The sequence below is a fragment of the Lemur catta genome, chromosome 8, assembly GCF_020740605.2.
Source record: "Lemur catta isolate mLemCat1 chromosome 8, mLemCat1.pri, whole genome shotgun sequence".
Classification (NCBI taxonomy): Eukaryota; Metazoa; Chordata; class Mammalia; order Primates; family Lemuridae; genus Lemur; species Lemur catta.
This window is the reverse complement of record NC_059135.1, coordinates 6,536,772-6,563,037: the sequence shown is the minus strand read 5'-3', so window position 1 is coordinate 6,563,037 and position 26,266 is coordinate 6,536,772. Positions and strand designations below refer to the sequence as shown.

The following is a 26,266-nucleotide window of genomic DNA, read 5'->3' as shown; positions in this document are numbered from 1 at the left end:
GAAACGCGTGGGTAACTGCCACACGCAGCAACACGGATGAATCTCGCAGAATGTTGCATGAAAGAAGCCAGATGTGAGCGTTCACATCTTATGAGTCCAGTTATTTGAAGTTCAAATGAGTCTATGGTGACAGACAGAAATAGTACTTGTGGGGGCACTGCCTGGGGTGGGGCCCGAGGGAGCCCTGCTGGTGCACTGGGAAGGCTCTCTGTTGACTTGGGTGAGGTTTACACAGGAACTTTGTAATATAAAAGTTCCTCAATCTGTAAACATAAGATCTATGCACTTCACAGAATGTTATTCCTCAAAAAATTAAAAAAGAGAAAAAGGAACTAGATAATTTCGTATAAATATACCTGCTAAAAGGTATTAAAAGTAATGTCATGGGTGAATGGAGGGGCTGACCGCTGGAGCCAGGATTGAATGGAATGAGGCAGCCAGGTAATGAGGGGTTTGCTTTCTGGGTGAGGGGATGGCAAGTGCAAAGGCCCTGAGGCGGGATCAAGTTTGGCTTGTGGAGGATCCTAGTCAAGGCCAGTGGACTGGAACATAGAGAGCAGGGCTGGGGCAGTTGAGCAAGGCCAAGGCAAGCCCTGAGTTTCATCCTAAGAGCAGTGGGAAGTCATGAAGAATGTGAAGTAGGGGTGCTGGCAGAACTTTCTGAGGGTTTACAGGTGGGGAGTGAGGGAAAGAGACCTTTGATAACATTTCATTGTGTGGTTGGGACACCTGGAAGGTGAGGTCCCCAGACTCCACTGATGGAGCAGGGTAGGGGTGTGACAAGCTGGAGATGTTCATTAGACGCCCCTTGAGCTGCCGCAGAGGCAGTGGGCAGGGGCTGCAGCTCCGGGCAGTCCCAGCCTGAAGGTGCATGTTGCGAGCACACAGGTGGTACTTCAAGTCTCAGCACCAGAGGACAGGAGCTAAAGAGGGGACATGAATGACATGAGCTTTTCTGGAAAGATTAGTGCTGCCAAACGGTTTGGACCTAAACTTTTTTTTTTTTTTTTTTTTTTTGAGACAGAGTCTCACTCTGTTGCCTGGGCTAGAGTGAGTGTCCTGGTGTCAGCCTAGCTCACAGCAACCTCAGACTCCTGGGCTCAAGGGATCCTACTGCCTCAGCCTCCCGAGTAGCTGGGACTCCACCATGCGTGGCTAATTTTTTCTATATATATATATATATGTATTTTAGCTGTCCATATAATTTCTTTCTATTTTTAGTAGAGACAGGGTCTCAGTCTTGCTCAGGCTGGTCTCGAACTCCTGAGCTCAAACAATCCGCCCGCCTCGGCCTCCCAGAGTGCTAGGATTACAGGCGTGAGCCACCGCGCCCGGCCCTAAGCTGTTTTAAAAGTGGTTCTTTAACAAGCACCACTGAGCGCCTGCTCCTGGCCAGGCACCGAGAACCCAAATGTGAGCAGAGCCCAGCCTACGCCCGGTGCTGACCGCCTGAGACTGAGTCTCCCAGACGCGTGCTCGTGCCCGGGCTGCAGGCACTGACATGCAGACTCCCCGGCCCATCCGAGACCCCCCAAAACAGAGTGGCCGGGGGCATCTGCATTTCTCAAGTTCCCTGGGTGATTCTTTCTCACAAGGAAGTTTGAAAACCTCTCACTTTCAGTGGTCTAGGGGTATGTGTGGGAGGTAGGGGTGTGTGTGTGTGTGTGTGTGTGTGTGTGTGTGTGTGTGTGTGTGTGTGTGTGTGTGTGTGAGAGAGAGAGAGACAGAGAGAGAGAGACAGAGAGACAGAGAGAGAGAGAGAGAGCGAGCAATTTCCTCTTTCCCTCTCCGAGGGTGGGGCTGCTCCCAAGTTCAGGAAAGCAGGTCTGTTCTGTAAACCTCTGCTCTGTGTGTGTGTGTGTGTGTGTGTGTGTGTGTGTGTGTGTGTGTGTGTAGCATGTGTTTGCGCGTGCGTGGGGGGGTGGGCACGGTGTCCCAGGAGGACAGACTTTGCATTGATGAAAACCCTTCCCAGACTTTTGATGCCTCTCTCCCGCTGCCCTGAAGTCAACCACTCAGCCCTCTGTGCGTCCCGCCCGCTGGCTGCGCTCACTCCCGGCCAGGATGGCATCCTGTCTGGCCCTGCACATGGCGCTGCTGCTCACCTCCGGGGTCCTAGCCCCCACGGTGCTCACAGGTAAGGGGCCCGGGCCCTCAGCTCTGCTACCACCAGCCTCCCAGGGTCAGGAACTACCTTGGGGCTGGATTCTCCAATGTCCACTGGGGCGGAAGCCCCTCGCAGGAGATGGGGTGGCTGTTTGGGGTAATGCTGCGAGGAGTTCCTGTGAGACCGGCCAGCAGCTGCCGTGCAGGATGGATGTCTCAGGAACCGTCAGCCAGAGGGGCGACAGCCTCTAAAGTACGAGGACAACTTGGGGAACAGGACCAGGGATGTCTAGCTGGTAGGGGACGTGGGAATTACGCTAACGCTCTAAAACCCAAAGGCTCCCAGATCTGGGGGGCAGGAGGGACACCAGGTACAGGGCCCAGGCCCCTGCGTGGAAGAACACGGAGCCTTTGCTAGTCACTTTTCAAACCCTCCCTACTGGTTTTCTGCAATGTCCTTGGAGAATGAAGACCCAGGTACTGTCCCCATCTCGGGAAAAATTTCAGAGAGAGAGCACAGGGCCCAAGATCTCTCCACGAAGCGGTGCAGACGCTGGACTTAGGCTCCGCATGGAGGTTAAAATGGCCGGGTACGGGGGCCAACAGGAGGGAGGCCTCCAGCTGGCCCCGAGGGCCCTGTGTTGGGAGGGACTGGCCCAGGCTGGCGTGGAAGCCTGAGAGAGAAAAGGCACAGACGCGGCACAGGTGGTCTTTGCTCCCGGAGGAAAGCGCTCTCGGTGGCGAGGAGTGAGGCCAAAGCGCAGCCGGCCCGTGTCCCGGGAGACTGCTTCTAGGCCCCCGCAGCCTGGGCCTTGCGGAGTGTCTGTGGGTGTGTGAGGGACGGAACTGGACCTCAGTCTTGAGAGTGTGGCCTGGGGAGAGCTTCTGAGAGATGTGAGGCCTGGTGGGACCCCCTCCCAGGTTGGGACCCCTCCTCGGGTGGCACCCCCCCCACCCCCACCCGCCACAAACCGGGAAGGCCTGGGTGCTGGTGAGGAGCCCTGGGCCGGCGGGCCTCTCCCTAGATGGCCCAGGAAGAAGCCTGTGGCTTGGGTTTGCTTCTGCCTCAGTCCCCACCTGGCTGGCTTTTTTTGTTTTGTTTAGTAGAGACGGGGGTCTCGCTATGTTGCCCAGGCTGGTCTCGAACTCCTGGCCTCGAGCCATCTCCTGGCTTGGCCTCCCACAGTGCTGGGATTGCAGGCGGGAGCCACCGCGCAGGGCTCTGGCTGTTTCTTAACCTCTCTGTGCCTTCTCTCATCTGTCAGATGGCAACGCCCGCCATGCTCTGCCCTCCTCACGGGGCACTGTGAGGCCTGAGTGCAGACATGCAGAGCTTTCAGGATGGGCCAGGCATGCAGTTGGCACAGGGCAAACGTTAGGGGAACGCATCTTCAGTAGCCCAGCCCCACCACTGAGGCAGGGTGGTCTTGGGCAGAACTGCCTCCTCTTGCAGGCTGGGAAGGTGCCCGGCCGCCCTTTTGGTGGGAGAGGTGCCCCCAGGAATTGGAGCAGTGGTCTAAAGTGGAAGGTGGTGTCTCCCATCGCCTGAGTCTTGGGGCTGTGATCCTCGCAGCCGCCTCCACCCAGTGAAACCGCCAGGCCGTCCCGGAGACTGGAGGCCAAGGCACTGGCTCCTGCCTGCCCTGGGCCCTGTGGCTGCCTGGTGGCTGCTGCCAGGTTTCTGTTCCTGCACAGCCAACTCACCCATCCCAGGCCACTGGCCAGGGGCCCTGGGTCAGACTGTACGTACACAACGCGGGTGGGTGGGCTTTGTCGCCACAGGATGCTTTGGGAACAGCCAGGACCTCACCTGGCCTCACCTCCTCTTCCCTCCACACGTCCCACCGAGAGCAAGCAGGCGCCGAGGCGTGGCGCCAGGGCACGCCAACCCCACCCGCAGTCTCTGGGGTTCTGGTTGTTCTTCTTGCTGTTCTGGGGGGAGGGTGTTTGGGAGGCCCTCGATACCCCGCCCCTGGACTAGGAGCTCTGAGCAAGCGTGCAAGGCCCTCTGCTCGTGGACAGGACACAGGACAGGAGGAGTGGCCCGTGGGCAGAGGCCCAGGCCCGGCCTGCTGCCCGGCCCACTGGGGGGCTGTGGCCGCAGCTACTGAGGTGGGGAGCAGGCCGGGTTGAGCGGGCAGGAGGCCAGGGCAGGGATGAAAAGGCCCTTCATGGCCGCACAAAGGCCGTCTGTGAGCAAGGGCGCCTAGCCTCGGGGCCCTGCGGTCAGACTGAGCGTTGAACAAACTTATTTACCAAAAGACAAGGCGGCTGGGGACAGTGGGGACAGGGGAGAGCACGAGGTGCCCAGGCCCCTTCCCCTGGTGGCCCCAGAGTGTGCAGCTGCACCACGTCGCTCACCTGGTCCATGCAGTCAGGCCTCCTCATGGCCAAGGCCGGTGGCACCTCCTCAGGGGCCTGCGTGGCCCACCCCTTCTCCACCCGCACTCTCCGTCGCCCCGGCCCGTCACTGCTCGCCTGACCTGCCCACTGGTCTGTCCTCTGTGCCTTCACCCCTCCCGGGATGGGTCCTGCTGCCGGCAGACTGGCTGACAACTGCTTCTGTCCTGGCCTCCCAGGGGGAATGGATCTGTGGGGACGGTGGGTCACTGCCCTAAGCCTTGTCTCCCCTTCTCACTGTGGCAGGCTTAGCATGTGCAGAGATGCAGATGGGGTAAGAACACGCCTCAGCCCTGCCCGGTAGCTGCGCCTCCTTGGCTGGGGGGTCGGTGGCCACATCCAGGCCGTGGTTCTGGTCATATGTCTGCCACTGTGGCACCAGCTTGGGTTTGCAGAGAGTTTGCTGTCCCCTGGGGCCTGGCTGCAGATGAGCCCTGGCCCAGCCTCCAAGGGTCTCCTGTGACTGGCCAGCGGCAGCAGGCACGGAGCACGCAGAGCAGCTTGCTGTGTCCAGACATGCCCCCCAGGCGGGGGGTCCCGAGGGCGGAGGCTGCAGCGGGAGGTGGTGATGATGATGGCAGTTACCTCTTTGTGCGAGATGCTTGGGAGGCAGGGTCTGAACCCTGTTCCACGGGTCAAGAAGGTGGAGTCCAGCGGGGTAAGGCCAGTCTGCTGGGGTCCCAGGGAGAGTGTGTGATGGAGCTAGGACAGGACCCAGCCCTCCTGCTTTGGAAGCCAATGGGTCCAGCCCCTCAACCTTCCGGGACTGGCCGGGCAGGAGGGGGCAAGGGGAAGGCGGCCTGGACAGGTGTTGCGGGGGTGGTCAGGGCTTCTGTGAGGAGCAGCAGGGAGAGGCGGGGGCTGGGGCTCCCACCTGCCTGCTCAGGGGGCCTCTCCCCTCAAGGGGGGCTGCTCGCCTGGGGGCCTGTCACTCCCCCTCCTGAGCTCAGGGCTGATTCCCACAGATGCCACCCAGGTTGGCTGGGCCTGGAACCCAGGAGCCATATGGCGGCCTCCCTGGCCAGATGCCGGCAGTGGTGGGACAGGGAGGTGCCTGCCTGTCAGTCTGTCTTGGGTATGCAGTGAGCAACCAGGGTGGCAGTTTGTCCATGTCTCTGGGAGACAAGTAGCCTGTGAGCCCCAGAGCTCGGGGGTGCCAAGCAGTGGGCACACTTAGGCCTCTTCTCTGCCCAGCCTCCAGGAGGCTGCAGACCCCTGCCACCCCTGGCCTGGCTGGATCACTTCCCCTTGTGAAGGGTGGTCTTCGAGGTTGGTGGGAGGCTGGCATGGCAGCCCCCCCTAACTTGGCACCAATAGGTCTTCCACCTTTGAGGGGCCTCCTTGCCAGGGGTCTTGTCTTTATTTATTTGTTTATTTATTTTCTAGGGACAAGTTCTCACTCTGTCCGCCAGGCTGGAGGGCAGTGGTATAATCACAGCTCACTGTAACCTCCAACTCCTGGGCCCCAGTGATCCTCCCACCTCAGCCTACCTAGTAGCTGGGACTACAGGTCCTGCCATGACACCTGGCTCATTTTTAATTTTTTTTTGTAGAGACAGGGTCTCACTCTGCTGCCCAGGTAGGTCTCAAACTCCTGGCCTCAAGCAAGCTTCCTTTGCTGGGATTACAGGCGTGAGCCACCATGCCTAGTCTCCAGGGGTCTTTTCTGAAAAGGGGTTCCAGGCTTGGGCAATCCCTGGGGAAGGTGACCATGGTCCCTGCCTGCAAGCTGAGCCTGAGAACTGACCTGCCCGGGCCTGGGAGAGGCTGCAGGGGCAGGGCCTGGGGAGCCAGGGACCAGGTAAAATTTTATTGTGAAAAGATTTTAAATTCACAGAAATGTTGCAAAAATAATCTAATGGACTCCAGTAGACCCTTCACCTCGATTTACTAATTACCAGCATTCTGCGTTAACAGAACCGAAACTTCCCTGGACGTGTCTTGGGAAGCCCACCCCGTACTGTCCAGGGGCTCCAGACCCCACCAGCACTTCCCACCAGGCCCACCTTAGCTTGACCTGAGGCTTGGCTTTCTTGTCTCTAAAACAGGGATAAAAACAGTTCCCACACCACAGAGTAGCCGGAGGCAATGAGACGGTGTGTTGTGACACCCCCTAAGCCCATTCTAAGGACCTGCCGGAGGATGAGTGTCCCTGGATCGCAGCGGGCCCCGACCCTGCTATTCCAGCAGATGGTCAGGCTGGAGAGGCCCAGAGCCTGCCTCTGTCCTGGCCTCGAGCTTTACTGGGTTTCTGGGGCCTCGTGTCTGGTCAGCTGGGAAGGACGGGGTGGGGGGGGGCCGGGGTTGGTGGTGCTGTTAGTGGAGGCCAGACGCCGTGGGGTGGGGGTGGGGGTGGGGGTGCACAACTGTCCTTGGCTGGCTGGTGGGGGCACAGGGCAGGGCTGCCATGTAGGCCTCTCATCCTGCAATTCCTGCTTTCTGGGGTCCCTGGGTACCCCAAACCCTGCTAACTCCCAAGTGGCCCAAAAAGGGCTCTTGCAGAAAAGGCTGTGCAGGGCCTCAAGTGCTGACTGAGCCCTGGCTTGTGGGGGGGCCTCCCTTACTGACCACAGACACCGCTGTCCACCCCTCTGCCCTATCCTTCAGGAGGCAGCCATGTGCTGGCTCCTGTGTCTCAGGACACAGAGCCCCCGGGGCTGGCCCCCATGTCCTGTGGGCTGCACACTTTGCTGGGGAGGGCCCGAGGAGAAGCAGGGCTGCCTGTGCCCCTGGGGACCCAGGGCCTCTTCTTTCCACTCGTGGGTCCTAGCCTCTTCCCCAGGGTGAAGGCTGACCTGTGTCCACCCTGTGGTGGCAGGGGTCCCTCACAAATGTCACCTCGCTTAGGCCCTCACAACCCTACAGTTCAGATGGGAGAGGCACAGCCCCTGCTCAAGGTCTTGGGGTTTGGGCCCATGTCCCCTGCCTCTGCTGCCTGCCCAGTGGACGGCCTTCTTCGGAGGCCTGTTGGTCCCTTTACCCGCTGTCCTCACATGGGCCGGGGGCAGCCTGCCCCCAGTAGGGGCTCTGGGGCAACAGACTGTTGGTGTTCTCCCACCGACTTGGTTAACCTGGGGGGAATGACGTCCCTGTGCCCTGTCGCCTGGGCCCCACCGCCTCTCCTTGGCTTTGCAGCCGAGGGTCCGCAGGAGCCCGTGCCCACACTGTGGAACGAGCCGGCCGAGCTGCCGTCGGGAGAAGGCCCCGTGGAGAGCACCAGCCCCGGCCAGGCGCCCCCGGACACCGGCCCCCCGGCCTCCACCGCGGCGCCGGGCCCCGAGGACAGCACGGCGCGGGAGCGGCTGGACCGGGGCGGCGGTACGCGGCGGGCGGGCGGGCGGAGGGAGGCGGGAAGGGCCGCCGCGCTGGGCCCGGCTGACGCGTCCTCCGTCCCCCGCAGGCTCGCTGGGGCCCGGCGCCATCGCGGCCATCGTGATCGCCGCCCTCCTGGCCACGTGCGTGGTGCTGGCGCTCGTGGTCGTCGCGCTGAGAAAGTTTTCTGCCTCCTGAAGCGAATAAAGGGGCCGCGCCCGGCCGCGGCGCGACTCAGCTGCACTTCCCGCGAGCGTGTGTCCGCGCGTGCGCGAGAGCGGGAGCGCGCCGAGTCAGGCGTGCCGGGGCGCGCGCGCGCGGGATGTGCACGGGAGCGCGGGTCCCGTGCGCCACGGCCCCGTTCCCGCGGGAGCGCGCGCTGGGCTGCCCGGGGCCGGAGCTGTGCGCGGCCCGCACTCTTAGCAGGGCCACGGCCACGGCCACGGCCACGGGCGGCCCTTCTCCCGGCGCCTCCTCTGCCCGCCCCGCGGGGGCCGAGCGCGCCCGAGGGCCGAGAGAGCGGGGTCGTCAGGGCTCCCAGCCCGAGGCCGGGTTATTTGGGGGACCCGGGCGTCTTCTGACCGAGGGGGGCAGCCCGGGCTAGTCTGCGAGCTCGGAACCAGGCGTCAGGGCCCGCGGGGACCCCTCTGCCCAGGCGCGGGACGGGGGCGGGGTGACGCGGGCGCTGTCCCCGGCCGGCACCCCCCGCCCCCCGCGCCGACGGCCCCTCACTGAGGGAAAGAACCAAACGCCTGACAAGCTCAGCTCACCCACGTCGGGTGCGGGCCCAGCGAGGGGTGGGACCCGCCCCGCCACACCCCACCCCAAGCATAACTGACAATTTGAGATTAAAACTTGTGGCTGACCTGCCCTGGACGCAGCGGGGAAGCCGGACTCCGTCCCCTGTCCCACCCCGGGGCCTCTGGAGCAGAGACCCCGAGGGGGGCTGTTAGAAAGCCGGCAACCCCCAGACCCCGAGGGGAGGGTTTAATGCCCCTGAGCCCTGTGAGCGGGGAATGCGGGGCGGCGCGGGGAAGCCCTTCCTCCTCTTCCATTTTTTTAAACCAGAGCTCTGGCAGCTCTTGACCTCTCCTTTCCCCGAGCTCCCCGGGCACCTTTCCTGCCATGACCAGTCTCCTCTACTCCACAGGTGGGTGGGGGCTCTGCCAACAGCTTTCCACTCCAGAGCCCCCCAAAGACATCATGGGTTGAAAGGTTCTGCTTATAAAGGAGTGTTATAAAACTGACCAATTTTCATAAACTGCTTATTTCTTTTCGCATTAACCTTGAGTAGGCAAAGCCTTCCTGAGAGCAGATACCCCAACTCAGTAGGCTGGTTCCCACCTTACAGAGCAAGGGCCAGGCCAGTGGCCACCCCCACTCCTTGTCACAACCTCCATCCCACAGGATTAGAAATGGGCCCCGTCTTCCCCCACTCCTGGGGGACCCAGGTGCAGGTACTCCCCCCAGGGCGCGGCAGAGAGGCCCCAAGGGCATGAGTCCCTCACTGGGACCAGGGGCCGCCCTCCACAGCTGAACCAGCGGGGCAGGTGTCCCCATCCTTCCAGGGACTCATCGACGCCCAAAGGGTCTGCAGTCTCAGAACACCAGGAGCTGTGCTGTGGCCTGTGGGAAGATGCTACGAAGTCCCACTGGATCTAAAGCAAGGCCTGTTCTGGTGTGGGGGAAAGCGTGTCCTGGCAGAGAGTGTCCCAGGCACACGGTGTCCCGCAACACTCTGGGACAGAACCAGGGTGGGGCTGGCTGGGAGGGCCACCTGGGCCCGGGAGGAGCTGCAGCCTCTGGGTAACTGGCTACCACCAGAGGTGGGACGTAATGCCAGCATCCCAGCCCCACGCCTGTGGTCAGATCCCCTGTTGGACCACTGCCCACTGACTCCTCAGTGCCTGTGTGGTCTTCCAAATCTGTGTTCACTTCCTCCGCAGCAGAAGGGCGTCCCCAACTCCCTCAAACAGTCCCTTCTGTTTCTGGAATCCTTCCAGAGGTGGAGGCTGGAGTCCACTCCCATTGTGAGGCCCAACCCTGGGCCCCTTCCTTTGGGATATGCCTCCTGCACTGGCCTTGACTCCCTGCCGAGAACCAAACACCTCCCTGTGTGCACCAGGGCAATAAAGAGTACACCTTCATCTCCTTTATTTTATACATGATGCTTCTTTTAATGCAGCCAAAAGTGATATTTGCTCTTCTCAGAACCATAACCAATGTAAGATGCAGTGACCAAGTCATTCCTTAAAACACCTAGGCTCCTTCAGGGGCCAGAAGACACAAGTTATGTCCAGCCCATTGGGGAGCCCGAGGTGGCATGGGCCCTCAGCCAAGCTCTGGGGGCCTGCCGTGGAGCAGGGCCTGGCCGTGCAGCCAGAGGCCGGCCGAGGCACGGGAGGGGTGGACAGAGGTGGCTGGGCTCTCGGTGCTGTGAATCGGAGACCAAGGGCCACTCGTCAAGCTCCTTCAGGAGAGGGCGGCCCCTCTGTGCGCCTGGTAGATGCTGACAGCTTCCAAGGTAGAGGAGGACGCGTGCAGGGGATCAGGACAAGCCTCACCGTCTGCCTGCCCCCCACTAGGGACACCTTGGGTCTGGGGCCTCTCCCAGTCCCTGCCCACTCCCTTCCACCTCCTCTAAGAGAGGAGAGAGGTGGGGTAACACTGCCTAAAATACACTTTGTTCTCGTGTGCACACACATCAGGAGACGCGGCAGCCTTCGTCCAGCTTGCGAGCGAGGGGCCGAGACACACGAGCACTCACGGCATGGGCAGGAGGAGGGCTGGCCCCCCGAGCCCCATCCCACTGCCTGGGGAGGCACTGACCTGTCCTTCCCCCGAGTCCTCCGCCGTCCACTGGGGTCGCTTGCCAGGCCCCGCCCCCGCCTGCCCACAGCCCGGGCCAGGTGGCGCCCCTGGCAGGGGTCATTGCCGATTTCGGCTGCCCAGCTTCCTGCGGTCCTTGTTCTGGCTGCGCTGAGGGTCATCCATCTTGTGGACGCGGAAACATTCCTTGAGGTTCTGGGACCGGATCTTGGGGTTCAAGATCTCCTCAGTCATGGAGCTGGGGAACCAGCCTCTCTCCTGGTCATGCAGACGCTCACCAAAGATCCACCCTGCGCAGGGAGGGGGCGGAGGGTCAGGCGCTCCTGCAGAGGCTGCCCGGGTCGGACACGGGCTCCCTCCCGGCCAGGGCTCCCGTCTGTGTGGGGACACTCAGGGGTCCAGCCAGCTTTTCCCACAGGTGTAGCTGCTCTGCACACCCTGCCGGGGATGCTCAGATTCGATTACCCCATAAGCTGGGGCTGGGGGAGGCCCGTGGGCATGTGCACAGGACCCCATGCCCTCTGTGCCATGCGGCTCCGGCCCCCCCACCCCCCACACTAACTGTGGAAACCATTCCCGGATCCTCAGCAATTCTAGGCTGCCCCAGAGGAGCCCAGGGGACACCAAGGGCCACCCTGCAAAGGCAGAGGCATTCGAGGGCCGGGGGGTGGCAGCTGACCATGGTTATCCAGCCTGGACTGCACCGTCACCCTCTTGTTGTGCAGCTCCTCGCAGAGTCTCAGCCTCTCCGGGCCAGCGTGGTCAGCTGAACTGGCTGACGCCAAGACTCACCAAGTGGCCTGGCTCTCTCTTCCCTCCCCCAGAGGTCACCACGTCTTTGCTCAGGGCCTGGGGTCTGAGAGGCCTGGGGTGTGCCCTCTGCTGGTCCCGTTTGGGACGGTGTCAGGCTGTTGGCAGCCTGTGGGGGAGGGCAGGAGAGCTGCCCAGGAGAGGGACTGTCTGGAGATGGCCTCCCCCGCAGAGCACTGCCTGAGCCTTCCGGCCAGGACCTCGGAGCGGGAGGAAGTGAGAAGGAGAAGCTTCTGCACATCTCAGGGATTTTGATCAGGAGCGATTCATGTAGGAGCAGGGGATAGGATTTTAAAAGGGAAATTAAATTCTGCAGGGGCTGGGAGCGAGCTTCATTTGGTACTGATGCCACCAGCAGGGGTGGGTGGGGGCTGGGGGGGCTTCTGGGCCCACGTAGGCTCCAAGCCTGGTGGTCATGGGCTTGCCTGGGAGCTTGCTGCAGGTGCGGGGTCTGGGGTCAAGTTTAGAACGTGCCTGGTCCTCCTCCCTCCTGCTGTGATGGGAACCAAGACCAGGGCAGTCTGAGGGGAAGGGGACACGGCCCCACCCACTTGGGCTGGGCCCACCGTGAAGGGGCAGAGACGCAACCTCGCAGCGCTGGGGGGAAACAGCGGCACTGGGAAAAGTCCTTCCTCCGGGTCTGAGGGAAGGCGGGCGGCAGAGCGTCTGGGGCGGCAGAGACGTGGCGGGCGCTGGGTTCTACCTGCCCATCAGCCAGCTGTGGCGGCTGCCTCTCCACACAGGGCTAGACCTCCCCCCCATCCTCGTCCCTAAGGCAGGGCAAGGCTCAGGGCAGAGTCCCCCGGGGGACCACGGGGGCAGCGGTTGCCAAGCCTCACCGTCCTCAGTCTTTTCCAGGATGTTGAGGATGTCAGCGAGGTCCAGCGTCAGCTCGTCCGGCTGCTGGGCCACGTACGGGTGCACACACTGGACCTGGGGGCAGTCTGATGGGGCAGAGGGATGTGGCATGTCCTCACCACCGCATCACCCGCCCTGTCCGCACCCCGGCAAGCCCAGTCGGGTCGGCGCTGCCAGCGCGGGGCTGGGCCCTGTCTAAAATAGGAAAATGAACTCCCACAGCTACTGAAAAAGGTTCATTCGAGGGAGAGGACGGTTTGTTTCCAAAGAAAACATTAAAATAGTTCTGGGGGAAAAAAACCGCACAGATAAAGGCATTAGCAGGCTGTGAGGCGGCTCTTAGCTTAGACTTCAGAAGGAACTTCTTGTACCGGGGGCGGGGCCCTGGGGGCGGCTTTGGGGTGGTCAGGACAAGGCGAGCAGATCAGGGTTGGCAGCTTCTCTGTAAGGGCTTGTGCTCTTTTGCATTTTACGAGCTTTTCAGACAACTGGCAACCCCAAAAGAACAGTGGAGTCTGGGCCCCCGTTCCCCGGGTGTCCATGTGGTATCTGCCCCTCAGTACCCAGGGGTTTCTTCACTAACCACCCAACGCCCACAGACTTTGGGTCACGCCGCTGTTCTTGGCTGGTACTAAGCTTCCAGCTCCCTGGAGGTGCACGCAGGCCTCTCGGCCCACGGGCTCGGGAGAGTTCACAGAGCACCTGCAGCTGGGGCTGAGCCCACCGGGCAGGGCCGTGCCCAAGTGCAGAGGGTGCCCCGTCCCAGCCGGCGACTTACCCAGCAGCCGGGACGTGAACGAAACGAACTTAGTCCTCCTGTTGGGGGCCAGCGACGTCATCCAACGCTTCATCTCACTCCTGGCACAGGGAAGAGGACAGTGCCCCAGCTGCACAGCAACAGCACCCCCCAAGCCGCGGCCCGAGGCTTCCCAGCTGGCGGCCACTCAGCGCCATCCGCAGCATCGCTCGAGGCCACACCTGGGACAGCTCAGCGGAGCCACAGACACTGGGCGTCCCAGGGTTCGGCACACACAGCAACAGCGGAGAGGCACGGGGAGCCCCGCTGCGGCCCTTCTGTGCGGGGCTTAGGAAAGGCAGCGAGGGGGGCCTCTGCCAGGTCCCACGAGGTAACCCGTGGAAGCGCATCCCGTGGCCAGCTCCACTGAAGCCGCAGTTTCTGACCCCCACACCAGCCTTGGGGCACGAGGGAGGAGGGAGCCCCGGCTCGGCAGGGCAGGAGGGAGCTCCAGGCTCGTGGCTCGCAAAGCATCTCTCCCCACGTTTATCTGCTCGTCCCTCTCAAGGGCCCCGGGCTGCGCGGGGAGGTGAAGGCACAGGCTTGCTGCGCCGCCCGGGAGGGAACACACGTGCACACACACGTGCACACGCACGTGCACACGCACCCAGGAAGGCGTGGCCACCCCCAGGACCTCCCACCCTGACAGGAACAGAAGCCCTCACCCCAGGGTCTGGGGCAGGGTGGGCCCCGCGCGGGGTGTGTGCTGAGCCTGGTTCCGCCCAGGAACCGGCCTGTGGGCAGGTGAGGCCGCACAGAAAGGTGTCGTGGAGGTGCCACGAGGGTCACCGGGCACTCACTGAGAGGATGCTTTCAGCATGTAGGTGGCCTCCCGGTCGTCCGCGTTCTCCAGCAGCCGCAGGATGAACACGTTGGCCAGCGTCTGGCCCTGGTCCTCCAGCTCCTCCACGCGGAGCAGGCCCCTCGGGGCCGAGTCAAACACCTGGTACTTGTCTCTGAGACCAGGGAACGCAGGGCAGGCCCGTCAGCCCCAGGAGCCCTGTGGGGGTCCCGGGAGAGCCCCCGAGCCGGCCAGTAGCCCAGCCCCATGGCTCTGCCACTGTTCACCCCTTCTGGAAGCCCCACCCTCACCTGTCTCGCTCTCCCAGAAGAGTGACCCACCCCAGGTGCAGGCAAGGGGTTGGCCCTGACACCACGGCGGCTGCTCTGCTGAGCACTGGGTACGTGTCAGACGCTGAGCTGGGCCCTCCATGGCCCTAGGAGTAAGCCCCCACTTTATAGGAGGGGAAACTGAGGCCAGAGGCCCAAAGCTGGACAGCAACAGAGCAGACTTTTAAACCTGACCCCAAAGCCCAAGCTCTGTCCCGCCTCCTCCCTGCCCTGCAGGCCACAGTCAAACCCAGCATCCGTCACACCCACCTGCCCGGCAGAGCGCCTGGCGACTCCCCCGACTCACCCGGGGATCTGCCGGCAGATCACCAGCAGGTCGTTGAAGAGAAAGAGGTAAATTTCTCGGAAGAGCTTCTTGGTCCGCAGGGTCCGTGAGGTCTTGGGGCCCGACATCTGCTGCAGCTCGCCCTGCTTCAGCAGCCAGCGGGAGTGGGAGATGATGGGCACGGACTGCGGGGGAGGAGCGCGTCAGGCCGCTGTGCCCTCCACACCCCCAGGTGCCCCCGCCCGGGTACCGGCGATGCTGGCTCTGTCGTGTTTCCTGCTGCTGCCCAGGGCCCGGATGCAGGGATGCAGGGACAGGGCCGTGCAGCGCGTGAGTCTGGACGTGAACTTGCCTCCCCGTGTGCACGTACTACGCACGTGCTTCTGTGTATGCGGACTCGTGTCTGTGTGCACGTGCGCATTGTGCTGTGTGTGTATCCACACGCGAGATTCTAAGTGTATGTGTGTGTGCAGGACCTGCCCTGTGTATACTGCATGTGTGTGCCTGTGAGTGTGGTGGCCGATGTCTGTCATCATTGCCCCCACCAAGCTCACCTGCTTGACGCGGAATCAGAGAAGGGGCCAAGTTCACAGGGGGGAAGAAGAAATGGGACCCTGGGGGGTAGGAGGCCAGGCCTGCAGCTGGACGGCCGCTGGTCCCGACTACCTGGCTCAGGGGCTCCCAAACCCAGCCTGACCTTGGGAACCCGGGGTGGGCACTGTGTGCTGATGTGCCCAAGTCACCAGGAACGCAGGCCCAGTGCCCCCAGGGGCTCAGCCGTGTCTGCAGTTTTATGTAAAGCGTGGGGGAGAAGGTTGGTAACTTCCAAGTCCTCCCAATTTGAGAATCCCTGTGATAGTCCCTGCCACGTAGTTCATGTAAGCTGACTGCTCAAGGTCACACAGCTGCTGGGTGGGAGCAGGACACACCCAGGCAGGCAGCTCCGGGTCCCTGCACGTGAGCCCCGCACATCGGTCTCTTGGCAGGTAAGTTGAGGCCACTGTGATGGAGCCTGGAGCCTGGTGGCAGGCAGGTCCACCTCAGCTGGGGAGGTCAGGGGGCGGCGGGGACCTGAGCGTGGCCAGTGACCAATGCTTCCTGCCAGCCATGGGTCGGCTGTGCTCTGGGGTGGGGGCAGGACCAGGGCACGGGTGCAGGCTGGCACTGAGCCCTCTGGCTCACCTTGATCTTAAACTCCATCTTCTTCTGGATGCTGATCATCTGCTCCGTGCGGCTCATCTTCCTGACGCCCTCATTGCATGCCTTCACCACCTGGGACAGAAGGAGGGCACCTCAGGCCACCCGCCAGCTGTCCCTGGCCACTGCCTCGGCCTGGGTGACCGCTGTGAGCAGGCCCTGAGCCCCTGAGCTGAGACTGACCAGCCAGTCTGCACCGGGCTGGAGCCGCTTTCTCTAGCACCTCTGGAACGAAGGCGAGCGGGAAACCTGTTAGTGGAGACAGTGTGCGCCTCGTCCTTGCTGGGAGGCAAACTCCGGAAAACACAGACGTGTGGCCTCCTTTCTCACCTGCCAGACGGGGACAGGCAGACCCACAGGCTTCGGGCTGGCCTCACACGCCCCGTGCGGGTGCAGACTCTCCCACCCTCCCAGGAGGCAACCCACGTGCCAAGAGGCCTAATAACGCTGCAGTTGCCGGGGCTTCTGGGAACACAAATCCGTGCTGGCTCGTGGGGCCTAGCGGAGCCTGGCACAGCGTGGGCACTCAGGGAAGGTGGGGATGCGTGCACGGCGCCCATGGAAGTGTGCACCCGGACCGTCCCTGCAGTGCTTTCTAGAATGAGGAACGCTGTTGTCAACCTCCGTGGCCAACTGGGATTGACGAAAATGACTGTAATGTATCCATATGACCGAGTGCTATGAAACCATTACAAATGCGGTAACTCTACGTGTACTGACACGGAGCACAAAGCTGGCTTCTAAACCACAGTCCCTTTTTGAAAAGAATACAGCTGTATGTGGCATGTCTGCATGTGCCGTGTGTGTGCGCCATGCATGTATGCATGTGTGCTGTGTATGGATGTGTGCTGTGTGTGCCATTTGTGCCACGTGTGTATGCATGTGTGCTGTGTATATGTACATGTGCTGTGTGCAGTGTGTACATATGTATTGTGCTGTGTGTGCAGTGTGTACCACATGTGTATGCATGTGCTCTGCATGTTGCATGTGTGCTCTGTGTATGCATGTGCTGTGTGCCATGTGCCACATATGTATGCATGTGTGCTGTGTACATACGTGCTATGTGTGCCATGCATGTATGCACATGTGCTCTGTGTATATCATGTGTGTGCCATGTGTGTGTGTATGTGAGCTGTATGTTGTGTGCTATGTGCACCATGTGTGTCTGCATGTGTACTGTGTGCACCATGCAAGTATGCATGTGTGCTCTGTGTGTGCCATGCGTGTATGCACGTGTGCCCTGTGTGTGTGCATGTGCCACGTGTGTGCAGGCGCCTGTTTGGAAGGGTGCTGCGGCACGTCACAGCGGGGTGTGTTTAGCCAGAGATCTTTGGTATCTTCTTTTTACTTATGAGCATTTTCTGAGTTTCCTTGTTTTGAGCATAATTACTTTATAAATTACAGAAAAAAATGCCTGTATTTGGGAAAGTAAGCTATGAGAAACAGAGTATACCTTTCCCTAAAAGGAGACAGGAGATTAGAGCACAGAAGAATTTGAAAAATAGAAATGCACCCCTGGCCTGGCTGACCGCAGGGAGTCCCCTGGGGCACGTGGCCTCTCACTGGCCACGGTGGCCACCGGACTGGCCTTCTGTGTGTGGCCCAGTGTGGCTGCCGCCCAGCGGGGTGGAATGAACTCACAGGGATCAGGAAAAGGGAAGCTCTGCTTCCCGGGTGGGCAGGGCCTGAAAGATGCTGCCGGCTCACAGGTCACTGACTCTCGCTGGCCGCCGGCTCGAGGGCCAGGAGCGCAGTCTGTCCTCACCCGTATTCAAAGGGTATAACCCCCGGGAGGACTCTGGTGGCCGACTGGTCTGGGTGAGGGACACGAGGAGAGGCCCAAGGTGGGAAAGGACTGCGTTAAGGTAAGAAGTCCTCATGGCTTGACGTGGCTTAGAAACACCAGTGGGTGCCCACTGAGGGCAGTTTCCTTTTACTTAGCTTCAGCTCTGGGTGACAAAGAAGTAGAAAGGACTTCCCACAGCGTGCCGTCCACCATTATGGGGCCACTAGCACGATGGAGTCGCCCCAGCACAGCTACCCACCCCGGCTCTCAGCTCCCGCTGATGCCAGGCGCAAACCACCCCAGAGAGGTCCCCAGGAGCCTGCGAGGATTCGATTGTATTCGCTGACCCCTCCCACACGGCCCCTGGTCTGCTCGAAGCCCCCAGGAGAAACTGTCTCTCTCTGAGGATCAGGAGACGGTCCCTCCACTCTTGGGCAGGACAAGCCAGGGCTCTTGGGTGGCGCCCGTGAATCCTCTCACGGAGACACACCCCGGAGACGGGCGAAGACAAGCGTGGGGTCTGTGTGGCCCCGGTGCCTGCAACGAGCAACACCAGGCAGCTGAGGGGAGGGCCGGGGCCGTGGGTGGGTGATGAGTGTCCCGAGGGCCACGCTGCTGCCCCGACATCCACGCCAGGCACGTTCACAGACAGGAAGAGGAAGGAGGGGGTGGAGAAGGCTCTGCTCAAGCCACATCTGATGTATTTTTTTAGCCCCGGTGACTTTTCTGGATTGCAAAGGCAATTCTTAAACTGAATTTGCCTTTTCTAACGACACACGAACAAACAGGCAGCAGGACCCGGAAGGCGGGGCGAGGCGAGGAACAGAAAGAGCAGGCACGACTCACCATTTCCAGCTCCCTGTGGGCATCCAAGGCAGTGCACTCGCGCTCCGACCTTTCTTCCACCCGCTTCAGGATGTTCTAAGCGCAGGGAGAGGCTGTTAACGTCCCGCATTTCAGACCTTTCCTCCCTCCGTTTCCCCACTCCTTGCTGCAGCGGATCAAACAGGCTCGCGCTGCATGACACGCGGGACACGCACACACGCAGAGCTGCACCTCCTCCTGCTGTGCGACATGGGCACACACAGAGCTCCACCTGCCGGCCGGGCTGCACCGAGCATCTGACCCAAAGCCTTGCCAGGCTGTAAGGTGATAACCACGCCCCGGGAGTCTGCCCTGAGGATGAACCACTCTCTGTTCCGTCTGGAGCCAGAGCCCAAGGCCTCAGGGTACATTAAAGATCAAAGCAAAAGAGGAAGCAGTGTAGGGTCCCGCAGGGAGGGACAGCCATGCCCAGTCAGGGCCACCCCCGGCCCCCAGGGGAACTAAACGCTTCCGGGGGGTGGGGGACCAGGGGCTCCCTCCACTCCCCTCTGGGATTGGTATTTGAAGCCAAGTTGCAATGGCCCTGAGGTTTTGTTGACTTTGCTCTTATCGATGGAAGTGTCTTTTCTCCAATTGTTCGATTTTCTTCAATTAACAAGACATTACACCCATATTGCTTGCACCTATACATTATAATGTTGGCACTGTTCTCTACGCGACACGTGGTTTCTGCCTAGCAGTCCTCACCATGCCCAGAGTTTTTGACCCACTTTTGTCCTGTACAGAGGTTTGGGTGCGGCTGAGCACCAGCCACTTGTCCTCCCAGATGCCGCGGGCAGTGGCTGTACCAGATGTCCCCAGCTGCACGTCCAGGGGCCTCCCCTTGCCTCACCTCTGCCTGGCAGCCAAGCCAGAGACCTGCGAGTCTCAGACACCTCCCTGTTCCTTCCCTGCCACACGTGGCTGGTCACCAAGCCCTGTCACTAACCACCGCCTACTCCAGATCTATCTCCCAGCTGAACAGAACAGTTCAACTTCACCCTGCAGTTCTACCCGGACACCCTCGCACCCGCCTCCTCCATGCCCTGCCCCGAGGGCCCCCCATTCCCCTGTTTTCCGGATAACAGGGTTGCTGCAGTTCCTAATCTCAGTTTTGCTGGTTTTCACTTTACAAAAGTTAAGATTTTTATACATCTGTACATGCTCTTTTCTTGTAAAATTTCTTTAAAATATCTTTCTCTGCATAATTAGGAAATGTTACTGCCTTCTGCTTCAGTTTTTCCAGGTTAAAAAAACTTTGCACGGAAGCCCTAACTCACGGCGTCTTACGATTTGTGCTGCCGGCGCGTGTTTCCCATGGTGTGTCCTGCTCCCCACAAGGGGCTGCTTCCCTCATCTGTCCCTTTGGTCCAGAGAGCCTGGCCCTTCCCAGCTCAGCCGCCCCTCTTTATTACTGCCTCCCTGGAGCTGGCTGAGCCCTGGTGCTTGGCCTCCCACCTGTCTGACCTCTGACCTCCAGGTCACCATCTCGGCCTGACTCTGCACCATCCACTTCATCTGCTTGGTTGCCAGTGGCTTCCTCTGCCCAGGACGTGAGCAGACACGTCCCCAGCATGTCGGGCGGGGGCGGGGTCTCCATCCTGCCTCCCTGGGCCTGGCTGGAGACCCCTTCCCAGGAGGTCCCGGCCTTGCAAGGCTTCACCAACCCTGGATTTCCTCCTCCCTCCCGCTCCTCCTCCCTCTCCTCCTCCCTCCCTGGGCCTGGCTTGGTCTTGGCTCCCCTTTCTCCTTCCTTGGTGGTCTCTTCTATTAAATACCACCCAGATGCCGAAAGCTCCTACCCTGACTCCTCCCTTTAACGCTGACCTTGGACATTCAGCTGCTCAAAGACACCTCAAGCTCAACTCCTTCTGCACCAAACCCCGAGCGTTTCCCGCCTGGCCTTCCCCACCTGGGCCAGTGCTGCATGCCGAGAGCTGCTGAGGCTAAAACCCGAGGGGCCACCGTTGGTTCTTTCCTCTCAGCAAGTCCCTGATTTCAATTCCCTGAGTTCCCTCCAGGTCTCCACTCCCCCAACCCACCCCTCCAGCCAAGGTTAACCCCTTCTGCTGCCCTCACCCTCTACAGCAGCCCCAGGGAGCTCTTACAAAGTCAGTCTGATCAGGTGGCCCTGTCATGCTGAGGACAGAACCCACTGTCTCACCTGCCCCCCCAGGCCCTGGGTCTGCCTCTGTCTACAGCTCTACAGTCACTCCTGTCATGTTCCCCGAGCTCACTGCCGGCCTTTCTGTCCACGAACCTGGCTGCCCCAGGGCCTTTGCACAAGCAGCTCCGTCAGGGTAGAATGCTCTTTCCTCCAGATCATCATCTAACCAGTTCCTGTCAGCCAAGTCTCAGCTTAAATGTCACTTGTCTTTCTTGACAGCCCCCCACCCCACAGCTGGCAGTGGCCAGGCAGTGCCCTCTACTGGATCCCCCCCATTTCACTGTCTCATGGCCACGCCCACCTCCTGGCTCTGTGTGTGTGTGTGTGATCTCTCCCCTCCAGAATGTGGCTCCCTGGGGGCAGGGGCTGAGCCCCCACTGCCCAGGAATGTGCTTGGCACACAGTAGGAGCTTAGTTGGTATGTGTTGAGCGGGTGGACTTCCTAGAGAGCCAGCAGAGCCCAGAGTGGCCGCAGGAGCGACCTGAAGCGAGCGCGGTGGTGAAGCCGTCGGCACGGCAAGGACCAGGCGGTACCTGCACCAGCAGCTTGAGGCGCGTGATCCTCTGGAAGGGCAGGATGAGGAAGGAGGAGAAGGGCAGCCCCTTGCACTTGGGGTCGAGCTCCAGCTGCGTGATCAGCTCCCGAAAAGCCGCCTTCTCCTGGCTGCGGACACAGACCCCGGAGTGAGTCCCTGGGCTCGGAGGAGGCACGAGTTGGAGGCATTTGCACCCCATTGACGGCCTCCCAGGGACCAGATGACCCACAGGCATGGAAAACATGCCCATTTCTTTCTTTCTTTAAATGGAAAATAAATTGTTCATATACAAGTCAAGTAACAATAGGGGCTTCCCATGCCCGGCCACGAAGACTTAGCAAATGCACTGTGTGTGGGAGGGCAAGCGCTCGTGTGGCCAAGGCTCTGAATCAGACGTACAGTTAGATGGCTTTGCCCAGCTGGGAGCTGGGGCAAGGTAAACCCACGTGGCCACAGGGAGAGCAGCAGGCTAGAGACGACTGCAGGGGAGCCCGTGCGTTTCTGACAGGTGGGCTCAGCGCCGGCAGGGACAGACACACTCTGCCTGTCCCTCTGCACTTGCGCGGCACTGGGAAGGGCCACCCCAGCAGACTCCTGGGCGCTGCCATGTGTAGATTCCTGTTCTGTTGTGCACTTGTCCTCTCAATGTCTGTCCTCAAAATAGCATGCCGGTCCCCTTGAATTCCTGTTGTTTTACACCTACTGCTAAAATACCCAAACGCCCAAATACTCAAACTTAGCAAGGTTCACAAGTAACTGTGAGGCTTGATATCAGGAAAAGCCAGGGAAGTGTGGTTCAGGAGTCAGTGCTTGGACAGTCCTTGATACCTCTGGCTGGAGCCAAGGACGCCTCCCTGGCTAACCCAGTCGCCCGAGCCTGGTGTATCAGCGCAAAGAATTCAAGAGCAGGTTGACTGAAAAATTATCTCGTCAACTGAGACTCCAAAGAAGGTTTATAAAATGGGCAGATTAGCAGTAAATTCAAGGGCATTGCTGGATGACCACCAAGGAGACTCCTTCCCACCCCACCCTTGCTCTTGTTGCCAGTTCAAACCCTCTGCCCTGCCCTCCCGGGCCTTGAACCGTCCCGCTGGCCTCACACTGTGTTTTCTCCCGCACAGAACTCTGCCCGGCTGCTCCGGACACAGGCCCAGCGGGGGCCGTGCCTGACCCTCTGGGGCCGGGTGGGGTTAACGTTTCTTTTTTTTTTTTTTTTTTTTTGAGACAGAGTCTCACTCTGTTGCCCAGGCTAGAGTGAGTGCCGTGGCATCAGCCTAGCTCACAGCAACCTCAAACTCCTGGGCTTAAGCAATCCTCCTGCCTCAGCCTCCCGTGTAGCTGGAACTACAGGCATGCGCCACTGTGCCCGGCTAATTTTTTATAGATATATTTTTAGTTGTCCAGATAATTTCTTTCTATGTTTAGTAGAGACGGGGTCTCGCTCTTGCTCAGGCTGGTCTCGAACTCCTGAGCTCAAACGATCTGCCCGCCTCGGCCTCCCAGAGTGCTAGGATTACAAGGTTAACCTTTTTCTATCGACACCAAAACGCCCTGGAACGTGCTGGTTTGGGTACTATCACCAGCCGGGCAGACTTCTGTGGCCCATTTGGACCTTGGGAAGCAGAGGCAGAAGACAAAGGTGCCCACCCAGTGAGAGGGGCCTGGGCCGCCCTCCACCCGGGGCCCGGGCCAGGCACACTCACAGCAGCTGCTTGCACGTCCTCTCCTGGTAGGTCTGGTTGCTGACGTAGGTGATGTAGACGGAGAAGTGGTTGGCCGCGTAATGGTACACGATGTCGCACACGTCGGAGATGACAATGTTCTCCTCCATCCGGTGCTCCAGTTCCAAGAGAAACCTGCAGGAGGCGGCGGCTCGGGTTGGGGGTGCCTGGGAGGCCGAGAGGCAGGGACAGTCCCACCCAGGGCCGCGCGGGGGCCTGGCTCGGCCAGCCGGCGAGGGATGCGCTGCACACCGCGACGTCGCCCAGCAAGGGCGTCCGAGCGCCGGCGGGACGTCCGTCACCGCAATGAATTAGTGTTTGTTTTTTGGTGGATAATAGCATCAGTAGCATTGGGAGGAGGGACCTTGTCTCTTAGGTCACACTGAACGAGGACGAGGGTCTGCTTCAGAGCCTGTGCTGGCCGGCGACTGGTGCACGGGGCTCCTCACGTGGTTCCCCTACTTCTGCGCGTTTGGAATTTTCCGTGGTAAAATACAAACACACACATAAATAAGAAGTGTAGCGGCCGAGGGGTCTCACGGGCTACCCTGCCCCAATCAGCTGTCACCTCCCACACCCACGGGCTGGGGCTGCCACGAGGACGTGGACGGGCTGCAAAAGGAAGGGTCGGTGCCAGCGCGGAGGAGGGACACACTCGGGGAGCCCAGGACAGTGAGCAGCTCCCAGGGCGCCACACGCGATGCAGGGCAGCCCCCTGCTCGGGGAGGGGCCGCCCGTGCCACCCGGTGGCTTCACGTCCACGCACGGGGGGGCTGGCCCAGCGCATCCCCACGCTGCTCTTAGCCGCAAGATTGCACAGCCTGCCGCGGAAGGGTCGATGGATCTTTTTCCTGCAACGGGACTGGGGTTCGTTTCTTCTTCGCGAGATTCAGGGAATAGATGGCATTCCTCCGCCACTGCGGCTCAGGCCCGCGACCGCCGCTGCGAGCCACCGCAAACGCAGCCCAGGCAGAAGAGAAAGTAGGACACCAGGACCGCGCTCTGCACCGTCCTGCGGAGGGTCTCGGGGCCCTGGCGCCGAGCCCGGACTTACACAAGCACCCGCGGCCTGACTTAAACTCGCCTGACCGCGGGTTTGTGCATAATAGAGCCAGACTCAGGGTCACTCCAGCCTGGCTGAGGGCTCTCCAGCACACAGCTGCGTGTGGGGCACTCAGAGCTCACATGCCGAGGGAAGGGACCCAGGGGACGAGGCTGGCCGCCCTGCTGGGACGGGGTGGTGGTGATCTTGGGTTTGTGTTTTTATTTATTTATATTTTATTATGGAAAATTCCAAACATACAGAAGTAGAGAAGCCAATGTCATGAGCACTCGTCACTGGCTTTGGCTGTGCCCCAGGTGTGGAGAAGGGCCCCGAGGGAGGTGGCTGTCCCCAGCGTGCTCACCGCTCACTGACGGCCAGGACGTCCAGGACGTTGGAGAAGAGGATGTGCGCCTCGGACGGGTGCAGGATCTTCTTCAGCCGCTCGTTCTCCATGAAGTGCGACACGAGCAGGTTCAGGCTCTTGTAGTAGGAGGCCTCGGAGGTGACCAGCTCGAACATGGCCTGCAGCAGGGAGACCCCGGGGTTACTGCCGGGGGCCACCCGAGAAGGCGCTGGCCTTGCGCTAAGACAGAGAGGAGCAAAAGACGCTCTACTGAGTTTAAGAGGAAAAACGCCTGCTGCTGAGGCCGGCACTGCCCGGCGAGGGGCACAGCTGCCCCCACACGTGTGGGATGGCGATGAGGCCACTCGTTCCTTGGGGTACACCAGCCCCTGGCAAGAGGGCACAGCGGCTGCTCCCTGTGGAGGAGCGTGCTCGTGGTTTGCCATAGGGCACTGGAGACGGCCTAAGGTCCGGAATATGGACAAGGGAGCCCAGACAGCTGCCACGGGCCACGTTTCCAGGTGTGGAAATGGCATAAAAGTCAGCAGGGAAGGGGAATCCGTATCCCCACACCCAGAAAAAAATCTGGAAGGAAAAGCCCACCGTGTCAACCACAGGCATCGTGGGAGTGGAATCTGGGGTGATTTTACTCTTTTATTTTTATGGTTTTTTTTTTTTTTTTTTTGAGACAGAGTCTCACTTTGTCACCCTAGCTAGAGTGCAGTGGTGTCATCACAGCTCACTACAACCTCAAATTCCTGGGCTCAAGTGATCCTCCTGCCTCAACTTCCTGAGTAGCTGAGACTACAAGTGGGCGCCACCATGCCCAGCTCATTTTTTCTAATTTTAATAGAGATGAGGGTCTCGCTCTTGCTCAGGCTGGTCCTGAACTCCTGATCTCAAGCAATCCTCCCACCTCGGCCTCCCAGAGTGCTGGGATTACAGGCCTGAGCCACTGCACCCAGCCTGTTTTTACCTTTTAAATTGTCTGAAAATTTCAAAACAAGCATGTATTTTTACTTCTGTGGTCTGATTGTATAACGTAATCAATAAAGCAGTTTTCATTTTGGAAAAGAAAGAAATATGTAATCTCATAAACTTTCTGGAGGCAGCTTTATTCTATGTCATGACTATGACCCGATTACTGAGGCCATGAACACAGCAAAACTGTGGGAGGCTCGGTTCTCTCGAGTGTCATTCTGCACATACAAGTGGTGGATCCTGGCTCCCCTCCCTTCCTTGTTCACCAGTACGCCAACAACCCTTCCTGAGACCAGCCTGGCACTGTCTCTGCCCTCCTCTTCCCCATCACCCTCTGATGTTCCGTGACCGAGGCCTGGGTCAGGCCCCACGGTGCCTTCCAGAAGGGTGTTTCAGGTTGCACTGCGGCCCCGCAGAAGCTATGTCCACGTGCTCACCCCCAGTACCTGTGATTGTCACCTTATTTGGAGGTGAGATCATCCTGGATTTGGGTTGGGCCCTGAACCCAATGACAAGTGTCTTTATAACAGCAGCAGAGGGAGCTTTGACACACAGAGGAGAAGGCGCAGGCGGAGGCTGGAGTGCCGCGGCCACCAGCGCCAGGAGCGGGAAGAAGCAAGAGGGATTCTTCCCCAGCGCCCTGAAGGGCACAGCCCTGCCATTTTTATTTATTTATTTATTTATTTTCTTTTTAAACAGACAAGTTCTCGCTATGTTGCCCAGGCTGGTCTCAAACTCCTGGCCTCCCAAAGTGCTGGGATTACAGGCATGAGCCACCGCGCCTGGCCCAGCCTCCACAGCAGCGGAAGGACCATCTCTGTGGTTCTACGCCCCCCAAGTCCTCGGAAGCCAACACAGCCAGAGGAAGGAGGGACAGAACCCCAGAGCGGTGAGGACCACGGGAGCTCTGGTCCCCCCTGGGTCCCACCCACCCCACATCTCACTCCTTTTGGGATCCCCTCCAACCTCCCCACTGGTCGGCACCCCCAGCCCAGGGTTCAAGGCCCTGGCAATGGAAGTGCGAGCTCCGGGGCTAGGGAGTGTTTGTTCCCAGATGCAGCGGGCCCTGGAAAGGTGGGGTTGCACATGCTGTCTCATCTACTCCTGCCAGGCCCCAGG

The 26,266-nt window shown here is 60.3% G+C and overlaps 2 protein-coding genes across 4 annotated transcripts in view; one reads left to right on the top strand and one right to left on the bottom strand.

The window, feature by feature from the left end:
* The first annotated feature begins 1,980 nt into the window (after positions 1–1,980).
* SNORC (secondary ossification center associated regulator of chondrocyte maturation) lies at positions 1,981–8,057 on the top strand. Its single transcript, XM_045559615.1, has 3 exons — positions 1,981–2,137; positions 7,642–7,824; positions 7,907–8,057. The coding sequence occupies exons 1-3, from the start codon at positions 2,065–2,067 to the stop codon at positions 8,014–8,016; spliced, it is 366 nt and encodes a 121-aa protein (XP_045415571.1). The 5' UTR covers positions 1,981–2,064; the 3' UTR covers positions 8,017–8,057.
* A 1,913-nt stretch (positions 8,058–9,970) lies between these two features.
* The window catches only part of NGEF (neuronal guanine nucleotide exchange factor), a 95,370-nt gene continuing 79,074 nt past the window's right edge, over positions 9,971–26,266 (bottom strand). For 2 of the 3 annotated variants that reach the window (XM_045559612.1, XM_045559613.1), the window contains 10 exons: positions 24,185–24,345; positions 22,761–22,913; positions 21,056–21,185; positions 18,337–18,411; positions 15,690–15,779; positions 14,529–14,692; positions 13,912–14,067; positions 13,094–13,173; positions 12,297–12,401; positions 9,971–10,937 (listed from right to left, as the gene is read on the bottom strand). In XM_045559612.1, the coding sequence (XP_045415568.1) occupies positions 10,747–10,937; positions 12,297–12,401; positions 13,094–13,173; positions 13,912–14,067; positions 14,529–14,692; positions 15,690–15,779; positions 18,337–18,411; positions 21,056–21,185; positions 22,761–22,913; positions 24,185–24,345 (1,305 nt within the window). In that variant the 3' untranslated portion in view covers positions 9,971–10,746. Of the gene's footprint in view, positions 10,938–12,296; positions 12,402–13,093; positions 14,068–14,528; positions 14,693–15,689; positions 15,780–18,336; positions 18,412–21,055; positions 21,186–22,760; positions 22,914–24,184; positions 24,346–26,266 lie in introns of those variants that run through there. The other variant, XM_045559614.1, reaches the window with a different exon arrangement.